Below are 17,544 nucleotides of genomic sequence, written 5' to 3'. Positions count from 1 at the left end.
TGCAGTGACCACAGGATGGTAAGAACTCGAATTAGCCTAGACCTGAGGAGGGAACGGAAGAAACTGGTACATAAGAAGCCGATCAATGAGTTAGCGGTAAGAGGGAAAATAGAGGAATTCCAGATCAAGCTACAGAACAGGTATTCAGCTTTAACTCAGGAAGAGGACCTTAGTGTTGAAGCAATGAACGACAATCTTGTGGGCATCATTAAGGAGTGTGCAATGGAAGTCGGTGGTAACTCCGCTAGGCAGGATACCTAGCGAAAGAGCGGAGACGAAAGATCTGATCAAGAAACGCCAATGTATGAAAGCATCAAACCCTACAGCTAGAACAGAACTGGCAGAACTTTCGAAGTTAATCAATAAGCGTAAGACAGCTGACATAAGGAAGTATAATATGAATAGAATTGAACATGCTCTCAGGAGCGGAGGAAGCCTAAAAACAGTGAAGATGAAACTAGGAATTGGCAAGAATCAGATGTGTGCGTTAAGAGACAAAGCCGGCAATATCATTACTAATATGGATGAGATAGTTCAAGTGGCTGAGGAGTTCTATAGAGATTTATACAGTACCAGTGGCACCCACGACGATAATGGAAGAGAAAATAGTCTAGAGAAATTCGAAATCTCGAAGGTAACGCCGGAAGAAGTAAAGAAAGTCTTAGGAGATATGCAAAGGGGGAGGCAGCTGGGGAGGATCAGGTAACAGCAGATTTGTTGAAGGATGGTGGACAGATTGTTCTAGAGAAACTGGCCACCCTGTATACGCAATGCCTCATGACCTCGAGCGTACCGGAATCTTGGAAGAACGCTAACATAATCCTAATCCATAAGAAAGGGGACGCCAAAGACTTGAAAAATTATAGGCGGATCAGCTTACTGTCCGTTACTGTCCGTTACTGTAAATCAGGAACACCTTAGACTTCTGTCAACCAAAGGACCAGGCAGGATTCCGTAAAGGCTACTCAACAATAGACCATTTTCACACTATCAATCAAGTGATAGAGAAATGTGCGGAATATAACCAACCCTTATATATAGCTTTCATTGATTACGAGAAAGCGTTTGATTCAGTCGAAACCTCAGCAGTCATGGAGGCATTACGGAATCAGGGTGTAGATGAGCCTCCATAAAGCAAGCAACAAAATCCCAATAAAGAAAGGCGTCAGGCAGGGAGATACGATATATCCAATGCTATTCACAGCGTGTTTACAAGAGGTATTCAGAGACCTGGATTGGGAAGAATTGGGGATAAAAGTTAATGGAGAATACCTTAGTAACTTGCGATTCGCTGATCATATTGCCTTGCTTAGTAACTCAGGAGACCAATTGCAATGCATGCTCACTGACCTGGAGAGGCAAAGCAGAAGAGTGGGTCTAAAAATTAATATGCAGAAAACTAAAGTAATGCTTAACAGTCTCGGGAGAGAACAGCAATTTACAATAGGCAGCGAGGCACTGGAAGTCGTAAGGGAATACATATACTTAGGGCAGGTAGTGACGGCGGATCCGGATCATGAGACGGAAATAATTAGAAGAATAAGAATGGGCTGGAGTGCGTTTGGCAGGCAGTCCCAAATCATGAACAGCAGGTTGCCGTTATCCCTCAAGAGAAAAGTATATAATAGCTGTGTCTTACCAGTACTCACCTACGAGGCAGAAACCTGGAGGCTTACGAAAAGGGTTCTACTCAAATTGAGGACAACACAACGAGCTATGGAAAGAAGAATGATTGGTGTAACGTTAAGGGATAAGAAAAGAGCAGATTGGGTGAGGGAACAAACGCGAGTTAATGACATCTTAGTTGAAATCAAGAAAAAGAAATCGGCATGGGCAGGACATGTAATGAGGAGGGAATATAACCGATGGTCATTAAGGGTTACGGACTGGATCCCAAGGGAAGGGAAGCGTAGCAGGGGGCGGCAGAAAGTTAGGTGGGCGGATGAGATTAAGAAGTTTGCAGGGACGGCATGGCCACAATTAGCACATGACCGGGGTTGTTGGAGAAGTATGGGGTTGTTGGAGAAGATGATGATGATGATCCCTTCTTCGCTACTTAGTGCAGCAGTTTTCCGCCAGTCGTGATGTTGCAAAATTCAGGTCCTTTAGTTAATGTTTTTGTTTATTTGGGCGCTATAACGTAAAACCATTCCAAAATTTTCATTCCAATTCTGTAATCAGCCCGCCGCGATTGGTCAAAAACTTTTTTGGACAACCCCCACTTCACCTGTCTGTCACGTGACGTCACGAAAACCGCGATAGCTTCCCCTATGATATGACATTTACACACTGATTATGCACAATCTGACTGAACAAAACAAAAGAGTTATTTGTGAGTCGACGCTTTTTTGCCATTAGGCCTCGGCTATTGGTCAAAAGTATTTTGGTTGCACCCACTTCACCTGCCTTTCAGGCGACGTCATAAAACCGCAAAACCTTCCCGCGTCAAAGTGACGCGTACGCGTTAAATATGTATTAATATGCCGAACAAAACTTAATTTTCCTCTGAACAGGAGCAGGCTGCCCCGTCCCAAAAGAAATAAAGGATGGCTGCCGCCGATCGCTCCGGCACTGGCTACTCGCCCCTGCCTGAGAGCATGGCTTTATTTGCCTGCAGTAAAACATTTTGCGTAGTCGTGTAACGTTTTCGAGAACTTTCGGCACGTCTACCACCTCGTTTTGCCAACTCTTCTTTGGTGAGGATCCGTTTTAGCGCCATTCTTAAGCTTCCGTTGCATGCCGCCGCGATTGTCGGAGAACCACCGCCAGCTAAGTAAGAGAAAGCGGACCAATCGCAGACGCCGCCACCACCCTCTTCATACGGTTATCGATACTCAGTGCAGTGGCTCGGGCCCATCGAATCCCTCTCCACTTGGGCATGCTGCTCGCCTCTTGCGAGCCAATTGGATAAGAAAAACCGCTCAGTGCAGAAAATGTTATTCGTTTTTCAAGCAAACAAAAGTGACCTCCTATTCCTGTTCACTGTTTGCAATTAAAATAGGCAAAAATAGGAAAATGGCCAGCAGACAAAGACGCATTATTCAAAGAATATAGTTCAAGCTATATGACGGAGTGCATTTGGATTATATACCAAAGAAAGATGTCGCTGTACCAGGTCTTGGGTACAAATGAAAGCTTTCTATATTATTGCACAAGTTTGCTCGCTCACTACGAATCAGCAGCTCGAAACCCAAATATTCTATCTTCGATATGCAGCGCTCGTGTCTTTTTGGTTGAACCCTTATTCCCTTACAGCTTCATGAAATTTCAGAAATAATGAAGGTGTGAATGTTTTCTTGCCACGACAAACGCAGATAATAACGCAAGAAACATCCAGGGGCGTGTTAATGTAACTTGTCGTGTAAAAAGAGAGAACGGTTCCAACCGCAGATGCTTTTTGATTTACGCAGGCAATGTATGCAAGAAGACCTTGCGCTCGACTACAATCGCGTCAGTTGCTGTAGAATTGTGCTGTTGACTTCCTGACAGACTCTATTGCAGAGTCAGATCACAGCACACTCATATGATTACTGGAGCGATTATTCCGTAAATATGTGAGAACATTTTTATACCCTTAATTTACAGTGTTTGAAGAATTGAAAAAAACATGAGAAAGGACCGTGAGAGCTTGCTATAACTATGCGCTTAATAGACTCGCTTACGACCCATATCGGCTCGGTGGTTTTGTCAGGATCACGCTAGCGCCCACCGAGAAGCATTTATCATTTTCTCCACTGTCGGTAAATGAAATTGGAAAGTGAATGTTGTGCACGCGTAGCAATATGGCAGCTGAGCTTTTCATGCTGTCCCACTAAGCCACACATTCCCTCTTCTTGCATGCCACAAGACATGTCAATTTCGCCTTTGAATTTCGCCCTTTCAATTTCCCAGAAAGCTTGAGAGGCAGGGAGGTACACAAGGGGAGGAGGATAGGTCTGCAGGAATTCCTGACATTTGAATAAAGTTTCATGGGGACAATTTTATTACACTTTATTTCTTTACATACTTATTGTATTTAATTTGTGCAAATAATGATGTAATACGTGAGAGTTAACTGTTATAATTAAGATACATCACGTCTGCGATGGCTGTCCTCAAGATTTGCTAGGCTGAAGTACTGCATGACGCTGCCTAGAAGGTCATTCATGAAAAGAATCTGTGCAGAATGAATATAAAGGTGCTCAATGGCACAGCCACTGTCAAAAGCTTACGCGGCTCAAGTTCTGCGAATAATTTTGTTGCAACGCAGCTGGCCCGCAGCCCGTAAAAGCATGCAAAGCTGTTCTTTACTCTAGACCAGCGCGTTCTGTAAATCCGAATACAACGCTGCACGCCTGCACGCCTGCGTTTGAGATTCCGCGGTCCGTAAGCTCTTGACGCTGACTATACGTTCGAAAGGCAGTGGGGGGCTTTTTTGCGATACGTTATGACAAGCGCTGTCCTCTTGATGATAGACGACAGACGACTTCACAGCGATAGAATCTCAGCATACCCTTTGTTTAGTAACACTGATGATGAGTGAATAACCGGAGTAAATGAACATTGCTGCCTGATTCGGTACAGACTCGAGTGTGCTGCATACGTTCTCTATCCCTAACAATTTGTGCTAATACCATACCACACATTCCATACTGGCACGTCTCAAGTTTTTTCTACCAAATGATGCGTGACAGCTATTATATCAACGTGACTATGTATGTCACATGTTCGCGGTCGCGCCAGACTCGCCATGCGATAAATACATATTAACAGAACACTCTTTCAACAACGCCTTGATTGAGCAATATTTTTTCCACTTATGGTACGCGAATGGAACCGCATAAATCTATATGTCACAGACGCCGTAACATTGTCCGCTTTTACTGCAATGTTGTGACTGCACATAACCTGCCGTATCATCGTCATTGGCGCACACACTCTCTGATTTCCGCGCTAGTTACGTTTTCTTAGATTCCGGCACTTGTACAATGCATTTGCTTATCATAATAATTTCTTCAGGTGAGCGGTCAGGCGTGTACCGGATTTCTTGGTGAAGAATATTGCTCATGCTATCGCACATCACTTCGTTGTTGTACTTCCACTTGTTCGCCCCCTTTATTAGAATACCATTACAATGCCATAGCATTATAGGACCCATGATGCACCAAATCCGGCGAACGTCCACCTGTAACTTCCGATGGTACCAAAACCCACGTGACCAAGTGACCACGTCATGTTCCCAGCGCTGGACCTGCGACCGCTCGCACTGCGGCATCCCATGGCGTCGGTGGGACGCCGTGGCCAACACCCCAAAAATTGACTTTTCTCAATTCGCAAATTGAGTTGACCCACGATCAAAACAAACCTGTCCCACTCCCAAAATTAATTTGGCCCTCCCCAAAATTTGGGTGGCCCCCACCAAAATACTGAGCTTGCCCAATTCGTAAATTGAGTTGACCCATGTCTAAAACCGCGTGTTTACAGGAGGTATTCAGAGACCTGGATTGGGAAGAATTTGGGATAAGAGTTAATGGAGAATACCTTAGTAACTTGCGATTCGCTGATGATATCGCCTTGCTTAGTAATTCAGGGGACCAATTGCGATGCATGCTCACTGACCTGGAGAGGCAAAGCAGAAGAGTGGGTCTAAAAATTAAGAGGCAGAAAACTAAAGTAATGTTTAACAGTCTGGGAAGCGAACAGGCTGTTTACGACAGGTAGCGAGGCACTGGAAGTGGTAAGATAATACATCTACTTAGGACAGGTAGTGACCGCGGATCCGGATCTTGAGACTGAAATCATCAGAAGAATAAGAATGGGCTGGGGCTGCGTTTGGCAGGCATTCTCAGATCATGAACAGCAGGTTGCCGTTATCCCTCAAGAGAAAAGTGTATAACAGCTGTGTCTTACCTGTACTAACGTACGGGGCAAAAACCTAGAGGCTTACGAAAAGGGTTCTACATAAATTGAGGACTAGCTATGGAAAGACAAATGATGGGTGTAACGTTAAGGGATAAGAAAAGAGCAGATTGGGCGATAGAACAAACGCGAGTTCATGACATCTTAGTTGAAATCAAGAAAAGAAATGGGCATGGGCAGGACATGTAACGAGGTAAGAAGATAACCGGTGGTCATTAAGGGTTACGGACTGGATTCCAAGGGAGGGGAAGCGTAGCAGGGGGCGGCAGAAAGTTAGGTGGGCGGATGAGATTAAGAAAATTGCAGGGACAACATGGCCACAATTAGTACATGACCGGGGTAGTTGGATAATAATAATAATATTAATAATAATAATAATAAAAATAATAATAATAATAATAATAATAATACTTTATTCCACAAAGTCACAAAAAAGCAGCGTACATAACAGGCTTGCCAAAGCCACACAGGGCTTGAGCGACAGTGCCTGGCAGGCAGCGGAACAAGCACTTATTCAATTGACTTGTACTTTTCACATTTAAAGTAGTATATGAGGGAAAAAAATAAAGAAGCAAAAAAAAATTAATGATTCCCTGAGGCGACTAGTCAATTTGCCTGAGTGCTTTTTTAAACTTGTATTTTGTTCGAACGCATAAGTATGGCAGAGGCCTTTGCCCTGCAGTGGGCGTAACCAGGCTGATCATGATGATGTTGTTTAGAACCAGCATGGCTCCCCCCAAAAATTGCCTTGGCCGACAGCGAAAATTGACTGCCCAATTCGAAAATTGAGTTGATTCACTTTCAAAAACGACCTCGCACGCTCCCAAAGTGACTTCGGCTAACCAAATTTCAAAATTGACTTTGCTCAATTCGAGCACTTGACCAAGTGAAAAGTATCGCGCTACAGAGTCAGAATGATTTCGCATTCAATGCACGCAAGGATACTTAAATGCCTCTGTCCCCCTTTTTTTTTTTGTAACAGATTGCAATGCTGTGCCTAGTTGCGCTTCGCTTTTTTTTTCAGGATTATTTTCTGGTGTTTGCACACTGCGAATAATTCCTACGGCGTCGATTCTCTTTGCTTGGCAGGCTGCTTGGTTCGATTAGCAAACTGGTTGTAATCCTTCCTCCGTGGTTTTGCTTCCTTTGGAGTGCACAGCGTGCATGTTTTCGAAATGGAATTTTATTTTGTGCCTGTGAACTTTGCTTTAAATGTCCTGTCAAGAAGGTTACTTTCTTTGTTTTTCTCGAAATTTTTTTGTATGCACAAAGCGCTTGATTGCACAGTATTAAACTTTATCCTGTTATATATGTGCTCTGCGTGAAAAAGTTCATTTATTATTTTAATCCTACCCTGGCGGATATGCTTAGTTTCTCCTGGAGGTATACGTGCCTGTTTACAGTGGGTATGTTTTAAAATGCTGATGATTTTTTTCTCTTTAAAACACGATTGTCTTTCTGTAATGGCCATTTGCTATGCTCTCCCCTGAGCGGCAGTATTCAAAATAAATTAATAAATGAAATGAAAGCACCAGTCTGAAAACAGATAGGCAACTTATATTAAGAAATAATCCGCAATTGCAATATAACTTTGAAAAGATCTTTCATTAGATTGTCATTTAGTACAGAAGACGAGAAAATTTTGCGCAGAGAGAAAATCTCGGACTGAAAATGACATGATTAGGTTATTCGGAATGGAATGCTTCGAGTTTAGCTATTAACTGTGTAACTACGTACTTGAAAAAAATTCGCTTGTATGCAGGGTCGGAGGAGACCACCCAGCATCAAAGAAATGCTTTTTAGAGTTTATTTATTTATTTTCGCCATCAGTGTTGGAAGGAATTACAAAAGGGAATGGCTTGAGGAGGATAAACAAATATTGCATTGAGTCAAAAGTAACTTTCTTTTCATTGAATTTCAGTTGATTGTAAATAAAAAAAAATGTCAGTGCGCACCAGGAAGGAAGGAAGGAAGGAAGGAAGGTATTGCCTGATGTTAAAAAGAAATAAAAATGAACGCACTCAGCAATGAACGCATTCAGGTTACAGAATGCACGATAGTTAATGTTGCGTGAAAGCTGCTTTTATAATTATTTAGAATTTAGAATATGATGCGATACATTTTGCGATTGAGATATCATTTATGGAGAAAACAAGGAGAAGCGGCACAAGCTGCGTGTCGGTACCGCTTCGACTTCTTGTTTCCTTTTTATGAATAATATTTGTGAAGTAATTTGCAGATGATTATGTACTGTGTGCAAGAACATCTAATTTGATATTATTTTTCAAATGCAGACAGCTTGAAGCGCGTAGAAGACTGGTGTGTAACTCATAGCATGTCCCGGCACTTAAACAAATGTGTACACGTTAGCGTTGCTAGAAAAATATGACAAAGTAAGATATTAGTATTCATTAGGTGGCCGAGAAATAAAGATTGTTCATCGGTCAAATATTTAGGTGTCATGCCTCCTCACAGGATGGCTCTTGGTCATAATATGTTTGTGCCATAGTTAGAAGTGTAGGGCCCTTGGTTCACCGACCATGATCACTTTTTCACTCACTCCTCCTTGGCTTCTTGCATCAAAGTGCGAAACACGTAAGCATTAACGTAAAAGAAGCAGTGTATCAAGCAAGTTTTGCCAATTTTGGAGTAGGCTTGCCCTGTGTGGGATCCGTCTTGTGGTGTGCATAATAATGCATTAGAAACAAATTGTAGCGACGCTTCACTTCGTGAACCCGGGTTACGCGTAACCGTATGGATGCGGTTTCTGAGCCTCTAAGCTATGTAATCTTGCATGACACACCCACATTGTCACAAGCCGTCTAGAACGTTCTACAGAAGTCTCATAGGAAAGCCTAGCCAGCGCGTTTTCCTGGTCTTATTCGGCTCGTACCCGGCGCTTGCCGACGACGTCGGGGTCGGTTGACTCGCAATCTGCTGGCCGGAATTTGCGTTGCTACTCCGTCCTTCTCACTCAGCGCTTGGCGTTTCGATCGCCAGACGAACCTGGTGCATGCATAACTAACACAGTCTGTAGCAACTGCCGCAGATGCTTAATCCCCCAGCGCGCCTCCGCCTATCCTCCGCCTCCATGGCATCCGCCTCCTTCCTACTCCCCCGCCACCACGCGCTCCTCCGGTCCATCTCCAGGCGCCCTTCTTCTCCGACGCTCACTTCGCTCTCCCAGCTCGGAGGCCTCCGACATGATCTCGCCGATTTCATAGGCGCGGTATGTACGCTTGCGTGTAAAGATGCCACCCGTCGCGGCAGGGTCTGTACTGAGTAGATACAGCCGCTTTCTAAGGGTAACAGCAATGGAAAAAAAAATCTTCGTAGGATCATTTTGCTTGAACAACGAAGCAAGTCACGCATTAGACTGTCTTATTCAATCTTTTGTAATCGTAGAGGAATCTGTTCACACTATCCGAAGGCCCCTTGTTGGTTTTCTCGTGTAGAGAACATCTACTTAATTAAAGCCGTACATTTCCAAGATTGATAGTTTAATACGAATAACATCTTTTGGAATTCAAGAGGCGTTTCGAAGCTACAGATATCTATCTATCTATCTATCTATCTATCTATCTATCTATCTATCTATCTATCTATCTATCTATCTATCTATCTATCTATCTATCTATCTATCTATCTATCTATCTATCTATCTATCTATCCTCTTACGCCGATAGAGTGCCCCAAGATATCTACCAGCTTGGAACACTGTTCATGGTCATGATGCCGTCACAGTCATTCCGTCGTCGTCATTGCAGCTTTCTCCTGCCTCTCCTCTTGCCGTCATTGTCACGCCTTCTGCGCCGACCCAGCGGGCCTTCAATAGCTTACGCCACTACGTACGTGCCCCTCATGGTAACGCCGTCGTAGTCGTCGCAACATCGTCATTTTAGGTTCGCCTCTCGTCATGCCATCGTCGTCACCTCATCTCGTTCGCCATACTGGTCATATAGGCTTCGTGATATATTCACCGTCACGCCATTGTCGTCATACACTCATCTTTATCCGATTGTCATCATACTGTGGCCGTGCCATCGGCGTCGTTGTGTATTCGTCATAGAGTAATCGTTATGCTGCCACGCCAGAAAATGCGTCAAGTGCTGCGTAAACACAAGCTGCAGATATGATAGCTTCGGATTGCAATATGAATGTTCGAGAGAACATAATTCTATTACGGGGCAACTGAAAAACAACGCCCTGTTGCGGCTGCCGATTGTTGCGGCTGCCGATTGAGGTTTGTCTGAGTGGCCGCTAGGTGACGGTACTGTTGTTGTACAGGGTTTGCCATGATTTCAATTACGGTCGCCGCACAGGCTGTGCGACAGATGCGATGGGCATAGCGGCTGCGCATCAAAGGCCAATGGGGTTCTACGACCTACCCAGAGGCTGTACCTGGTTAGATACCGCTGATCCATGAGACTTTTTGACACCAACTTGTAGCACTTGGTAAGTGCATATCAGTCGCTGCCGCTTTTCAGCCAAGTACGTGTAGTAGGTGTATTTTCAGCAGGTGTATGAGCCATTGTTTAGGGGGGTGTCAGCCATTGCATTAGTCTTGCATGATGAACGGAGAAATTTCTTATTGGGTAGACATAGAAATGCTTATGCATTTCAAACATACATTTATCTACATATTATTGCAGGGAAGGGACCCAGAGGGGGACGGGGTTAAGACAAGATCATGATGTCATTATTATCTCGCAGCAAAGGTGTGGTGGGCCATTGGCTATACCGATAGTGACGTTGTTTCTCTCTAGCAGCAGACCACGCGTGCAGCAGTCTCTCCTCGACTTCCCAATAGGTTCAAAGATGTGTCCCTGTATTTAATTAAATGAAAGGTGCAGCCCCATTGTGTCACTTGTTAACTACAGCGCATAACCCAGTCATAAATACTATGATTAACGCATTAGAAAACACAAATGCGTAACATAATTCAGAAAGATTTTTGATGGACTAGCTGAATTAACACAATGAACCACTCATTGCACTTTCCATGATAGTGATCTTGCGAAGCGCGATGTGTGGCATTCCAAATAAACAGTGTGATAAACCCAAGCCAAACGTGTGGGTAACCTCATTCAGGAACACATACATGACCAATGATAGAGAAAAACTTGAATAAACCGTCGGAATTAAGCCAGTGATAAACACCGGGGCCGCACATTTCAGCTTCGCTGGTTTAGCATCTGTACAGGGTGCATGGGCAGTAATTTTTTCTGTTATTGTTTGTTAAGTATTGTATAATGTTGTGCCAGTAAAACACGTTGGGCTAGTTGGTGCAATGTATTGGTACTGCTTTTTTTGCTGGTTGTTTCTTAATGTCATGCCCTTCTTCCTTTTGAAGCAACTTTTTTGTTCCCCCTCGCATAATACTCCAACCTTGCAGCCTGCGAGATATATAAATAAATAAGTACATAAGCATGTAATTTATTCATCTGCATACACCTCGCACCATTCCTTGCTCAACAAACGTCACTGTGTTGATGTCTCGGAGCGTGCATCTACATTAACTGCCTTTTGCGTTTCGGTATAGTTTGTGAACAGTGTAATGCATAAAGATTACATGACATTAAGGTTGTCACCTATGCGGTGCATAAGCAAACCTTGCAAAAGATGACCTGTTGGTTTGTTGAAAATAAGACAAATTCTATATATCGCAGTCACTTTAACAGCATTTAATTGACCACTTGACAAAAAGTTCACTTCGCATAGATTCCAACACGTACACTGAATCTGCAGTTTTTTTTTTGCTTATTAATGTAGTCGTTGCTGCACGGCCACATTGTAGATTTGAAAACACAGTTAAATAAATTTGTTTGTGGCAATATAACAATATGCGTAGATCACTGCGATTGCAACACCAGAACTTGATACAAACATGCACACTGTAGGATGCAGACAAATGCTCAGGACAAACTCCAGAATGTTTGCATCCTGATACTTATGAAAGCGAACAGTTTCATTCCATGGCTGTCAATGAGAGGGAGAAAGAAAACTTAATTGTGTTTGTGGAACAAAAGCGCATTGATAAGCTTAGACATATTGTCATTGCTTAACACTTTCGAAATGAATAATTATAGGTTGCTATCGACATTGAAGCAGCCTTTCGACAGTAACAAAAAGGAATGAGTTTTTCGAGCTCTGAACACTGAATTGCAGGAAATGCAAGTATGCATAAAATTCTGCCAATGTAATCTGTTTAGGAATATCAAATTGGGATAAACATTGAGACCTACATTTGTACTTTTCTGAGCCATCTAGCTTGAAATTACTCCCATAAGCATGTTGTAACAATGTTGATCTAATACAGGTTAAATGCATGACTAGCTTAAGAAATCTGGATGGCTGCTATAAAAAATACAGTGTAGAAACTATAATATGTACTAACATTAATAATATAATAATAATATTTATTTCCACAAAACAGGCTAACCGTGAGCGGCGTGTGAGGCTGAGCAGAACGCTGAAAAATTCTACGGCAAGTGCGCCTGCCGTGGGCCTACGATCCTGCATTATGAATAGCGCGTATTGATATAGTTTTCTTGTTAGAAGTTCCGAGTATAGTAACAGCGCGAGATACAGGACACCAAAGTGGACGAGAAGCGTGCTTATAGAATGCTTTGTTACAGCGTACAGGTTTCTACAAAAGCGACGGTAACTGCTCGAAACATTTGATGCGTCGGCTTTTGCGCCTTTAGAAATATTTATAGAGGGCTCCCATACATATATTCGCAGCGCAAGCACGGCGATGGACGAACCAGGCTAGCGCTAAGGTTGAAATTCACAACACAATTTTCGTTCCACGTCGTAATCACACATATCATTTGAGGCTTCGTTCACGGGCACACGCGTGCTTTCGGGTTGGCGCTTGTTGTTGCGTTTGGCGTAAGAATATGGCTAGGAGGAGGCACCATATATGCGCAGTCACGGGCAATATACACGCATCATTTTTCCAGAAGCTGACGCCGAGCACTGGTAGCGCGATGATCTTGTTGGGCTGACACGACGACTTCGTGGCTGCCGAATTCCGAATACTGCATATGCGGTGAGGGTAGCTATATGAACTTGTCGATAGGTCATCTCGTAGATTATTGTAGCGCAGGCAGAACGAAATGGTCATAGAAGGCAGATGAGACACCCCACAGCGCTGAACCACCTGCGAACAGCTGTTTATGTGCGCCATGTCGCACTGAACTACAGAAACTGCCGTCGCGCACTCCAAGACAAATCTTAACTAACGTTTTTTTAAATTAGTAATCGTACATATTATTTGCTTCTTATCAAGAAAAGTCAATAATATTATAATGTAAACGTTTCATTCATTACAATAAAAGAATTAGGCAGCGTGTGCTACGAAACCTGGCAGTACGCAACCCTGGGCGTCGCACCAGTCGCATTGTTGAAATAGCAATAATGTGAAATGAGCCCAGTAAAAATCGCATTGCGACGCGTGCGACTCCACCGATTTTCGTCGTTTCAGTCGCAGCATGTGAAACAGCCTTTACTCGACTCTGCGCCGCCCACGCTTTTGCGTTTCAGTACATTCCTGATCGCGTAGTGCTGCGCTGGTTTTACTGGCTCGCGAAACTCGCATAAATTGGAGGTAGCAGAGAAGACAAATTTCATGTTATGTCGCGGGATGCCCGCACGTTCTACGCCACTTGACCAAAAAACACCTGCAGCGGCGAATCCGCTGCATTGTCTTTGCTCGGTGCTGCCATCTGTCGGGCGCCGTTTTACTCACTGACGACAGCAAAGGACTGTGATGGCGTATGCAACGTCACCACTGCCCCAATTGGGTGGCGGGAGATTTGAATTTCGAAAAAGGTATTCAGACCCGTCAGATACAATCTTCTCGTAAACTAGGTCTCTTCTTGGCACGAAACAAGCGTTGCAAGGTTTTTTGGAAAGGTATTTAAACAGTCCACGTCGACTTAGCATTTGCCTTAAGTGTCCCTTTAACATGGTTTGCGGCAGGAACCCGACGACCAAAGAAGATAATCTTGACGTCGCCACCTATATCCAGCGCGCCGAAGAAGCCCATCAGCTCGCCCGCTTGCTGATCAGGAACCAGGAAAGGACCGCGAGCCGGCACTACAATCTTCGACGACGCTCTGTGGAATAACGGCCTGGTGACCGTGTTTGGATCTGCATTCCAATTTGCCGACGAGGACTCAGCGAGAAAATGATATGGCGCTACTTCGGACCTTACAAGATCATCCGACGTATTGGTACGCTTGACAATGAGATCGTGCCAGACAGAATTTCACAATCAGATGAGCGCCGCGCACGATCTGAAGTCCTCCACGTGGACCGTCTAAGCCTTTCTACGCACCCTCTCGAACTTAAGAACTTGGTTTCTTTGTAGCTTTGTTACTCTTTGTATATTATGCGTGGTTTTGTTTTCACTTTCATACTTGTTTGTAGCATCGGGGCGATGCTTATTAAGAGGAGTACGTTGACACGTGTACACACCTATCCTTTTCCCGAGGACTGCATTTCTCCTATTAACTAAAAGTTATCGCTCCGAGCACAACACGCGCGCATGCTTGGAACTTACTGGAATGTTATCGAGGGTTCTATCCCTTGTCTGTCGTCACTGAAGCTTGTGTAATTTGATTGCGTGCACGACGGGAATTGTGTAGTACTTTCCGGAAGACACGCGGGCATCAGCGACTGCGCCGTACCCTTCCATGACTCATGCATAAAAGCCGACGGCCTCAACCGGCAGATGAGATTTTCGATCATGGCCGACGGTGTTCGGCGCTATCATTGCGCTTTGAGTGCAGCCTGCTTTTATCGGCACCGGTATGCCCAGTAAAGGGTTAATTTCGCCATACTTTTGCTATTGTGTTCTTCACCGTCACAACCACGCGACAATATGTTATCGGCAACGTTTAAGTAACGCTATATTTCATTGCCAAGCGTTGCACGACAATTGTTTAAATTTGTTCCCGTATAGCTTCGCGCTACCTTAACAGACGCGCGACTTGCAAATCGGAGCGATGTCTTAGTGAATGTTCAGTTCACCTGAAGAATTCCGGCTGAACGCTACTCACGAAGACGCTCGAAAATAATGCGATTTGCTTTCAGGCAAAGTAACGAGAGGCCATATCGGTAAAGAAACATTTATTTACAATCTGTATTATTATACACATGCCACATCAGTACCACAACTTGCACACCTCCTGATGCCCTAAAGCTTCACTATACACGGCCTCTCAACCGCATCCAATATTTTTCCATTGGAGCTATATGATACAGGATGAGCCTGTCGAACTTCTAATGAACGAGAACGCGAATCAGGTAGGAGAGCCTACTTTGCCTCTTTATTCAATCGGACATGAACCTGTAGAGTTCGCTGGCTGCATCTAAAGAGCACATTGAAAGTTTTTACATACCGGAAAGTTCCTTTAAAATACAAAGAAGGCCAACCCCATTAGAATTATACGGAGCATGCTCACAATGCCGGTCACTCACTTTTATCTGTGTCATTGGCGCGGGAAATCCCAAATCGATGCCGATGGCCCCCTTCCGTGACGGCGAGCACAGCAGGCCTATGGCTTCGGACATGCCGTAGACGTTCGCCAAGCATTCAAGCTCACTGCCGAAGGCCTCCAGGGCGGCGTCGTATTGTGGCTTGCTCAAGGCACTTCCGCCAGTACAGACGAATCTCAGTCCACTGATGCGCTGGCCCGTACGCCGAATCTCTTCCACCAGATATTGGAGGTGCGATGGAAGGAATACGGCAGCTGTCGCCTGGACAATAATATGCAATTATTGAATTATTTATTTATTGTGTCCACGAACGACCGCGAGGTCCTGGGGCTCGTACACAAGAAAAACACGACAAAAAGAAGGTAAACATGTAACGCAACTATGGCTAAACGTTGTGAAGAAGAAATTGATTGAGAAAACAAAAAATTGCGGCACAACACTTCCCGCGATGACTGTCGACAGTAATGCATTAGGAATTAATCAATGTCGCAAAAAGCTTATTGCCACTGTAGAAACCAGTTATGTATGAGGCCTGTACTGCAGCGGGGCACCTCTTTCGCGCTTCTCTAAAAACACTAGGCGCCATCTAGCACCGCCGCAGCGAAGCCTCGCGTGACATCGAAAATGCATGGCGCGCCAGTGTGGGCGAACGCTGAGAGCATAGAGTTTCTCGCTATAACACCGAGAGGGAAATTTGGCGCCACCGTCTATGGGAGTTTCTTAAGGGCGCTGTGACGTCATGGGAATGACGGTATATGTCTCTGCGAGGCTTGTGTTGGCTGGTATTGTAAGAGGCTTCGTCTAAAACGTGGAAATGGCTACACAAATAACGCGTCCTTAAAGTAAAATCTTCATAAAATGTTTCCAATTACGCAAATTGCATCTTTACTCACTTACAATGCATGACGAAGCGAAGAAAAGCAAGAACAGACGACAAACTGGGCTGCTTTGCCGTTCTCTATTCTAGACGCGTTGCACCACCTGTTGGCACTGCTAAAAAGTATATACGCATGGCGTCTCAGACAAGAAGCATGGCGCGCCCGTGCCTGTGAAACCTGAGCATTGTTCCCTCACTTGCCGAACACTTGGTGGTATTCAGCAGCGTAGCATTTTGGGATGCTTGGTGCATGATTTGAATAACAATTACTAGCACGCAGAGGAAGAGACAGTAAAATTCAGACACACACGAACAGTGGTTGGAAGTTAGCGCTCGTACTGTTCGTGTGTCTGAAGTTTACTGTGTCGTCCTCTGCGCACTAATAAGTGTTATTCAAAATTTAGTGGCACAGTGTCAGTGAGCCATGTTGGCGAGTCGTTCATTCAAGAGAGGCGCACGTATGCCCAGTGCATTTGTGGCACAGCCTGCAACTGCATCGAGTTGCTGTCCTTGAGGAACCTTTGTGATGTGGGTTTGAGTTCGCTCTGCATCAGATAACTTTGCGCGACCTTTTCCGTCAGTGACGAACGGCACACACTTACTGTCATTTACCCAGTGACCCGAGTTGGCATTAAAGAGATTAGCTGTAGACCAGCATAGACCGAATGGCAAATATCCAGCGGTCCAAGTCGGCGTCAAAGAGTTTCTTCGAACTGCGGTGCCTAACCAGTCCCCCGTCTGCAGTGGCTCATGGCGCGAAAGATGTTCGTTGAATAGCGGTACACATGTACCCATTTCCAATCATTTAGTGACCTAAGTTGATTCGATGGTTAGCTTCGATCCCTGTTAACAAGCGCACTAGACTGATGCACTATTGGATCCCTGACTAGCTAGTGACCCTCGTAGGCCGGTAATACGTCAGACACAAATGTAGATAGATAGATAGATAGATAGATAGATAGATAGATAGATAGATAGATAGATAGATAGCCCCCGGAAATTACATTATTTATAAAAGAAAACTAATGCAACGCATTACAAACAACTAGATACACTGTTACGTAATAAACAGCAATAGGAGAATAACGCACAAATGAAAGACGCAGAAAAAGTGAAGAAGGAAGGAGAAACAATTTCAAGTCAGGATCGGAGCACTGCTGGAAAGAAGGCTCTATAAAAAGTGCGAAGCACCGAAGAGAAATATTATGCGTGGTTCTGCTATCGCAAATACCAGTGACCAGCGGAGCCGGGGAAGGCCAGTA

General features: G+C 44.3%; 1 protein-coding gene across 2 annotated transcripts in view; it reads right to left on the bottom strand.

Moving 5' to 3' along the window:
• Window positions 1–17,544, bottom strand: part of LOC142580022 (luciferin 4-monooxygenase-like) — a 140,977-nt gene that overhangs the window by 28,428 nt on the left and 95,005 nt on the right. The window contains exon 6 of one of the 2 annotated variants that reach the window (XM_075690748.1): window positions 15,388–15,666. The exons of the other annotated variant lie outside the window; for it this stretch is intronic. Coding sequence (XP_075546863.1) covers window positions 15,388–15,666 — 279 coding nt within the window. The remainder of the gene's footprint in view (window positions 1–15,387; window positions 15,667–17,544) is intronic. 2 annotated transcript variants of the gene reach the window in all.

The sequence above is a fragment of the Dermacentor variabilis genome, chromosome 4, assembly GCF_050947875.1.
Source record: "Dermacentor variabilis isolate Ectoservices chromosome 4, ASM5094787v1, whole genome shotgun sequence".
In the NCBI taxonomy this organism is placed as follows: domain Eukaryota; kingdom Metazoa; phylum Arthropoda; class Arachnida; order Ixodida; family Ixodidae; genus Dermacentor; species Dermacentor variabilis.
This window is presented reverse-complemented; position numbering and strand designations above follow the sequence as displayed.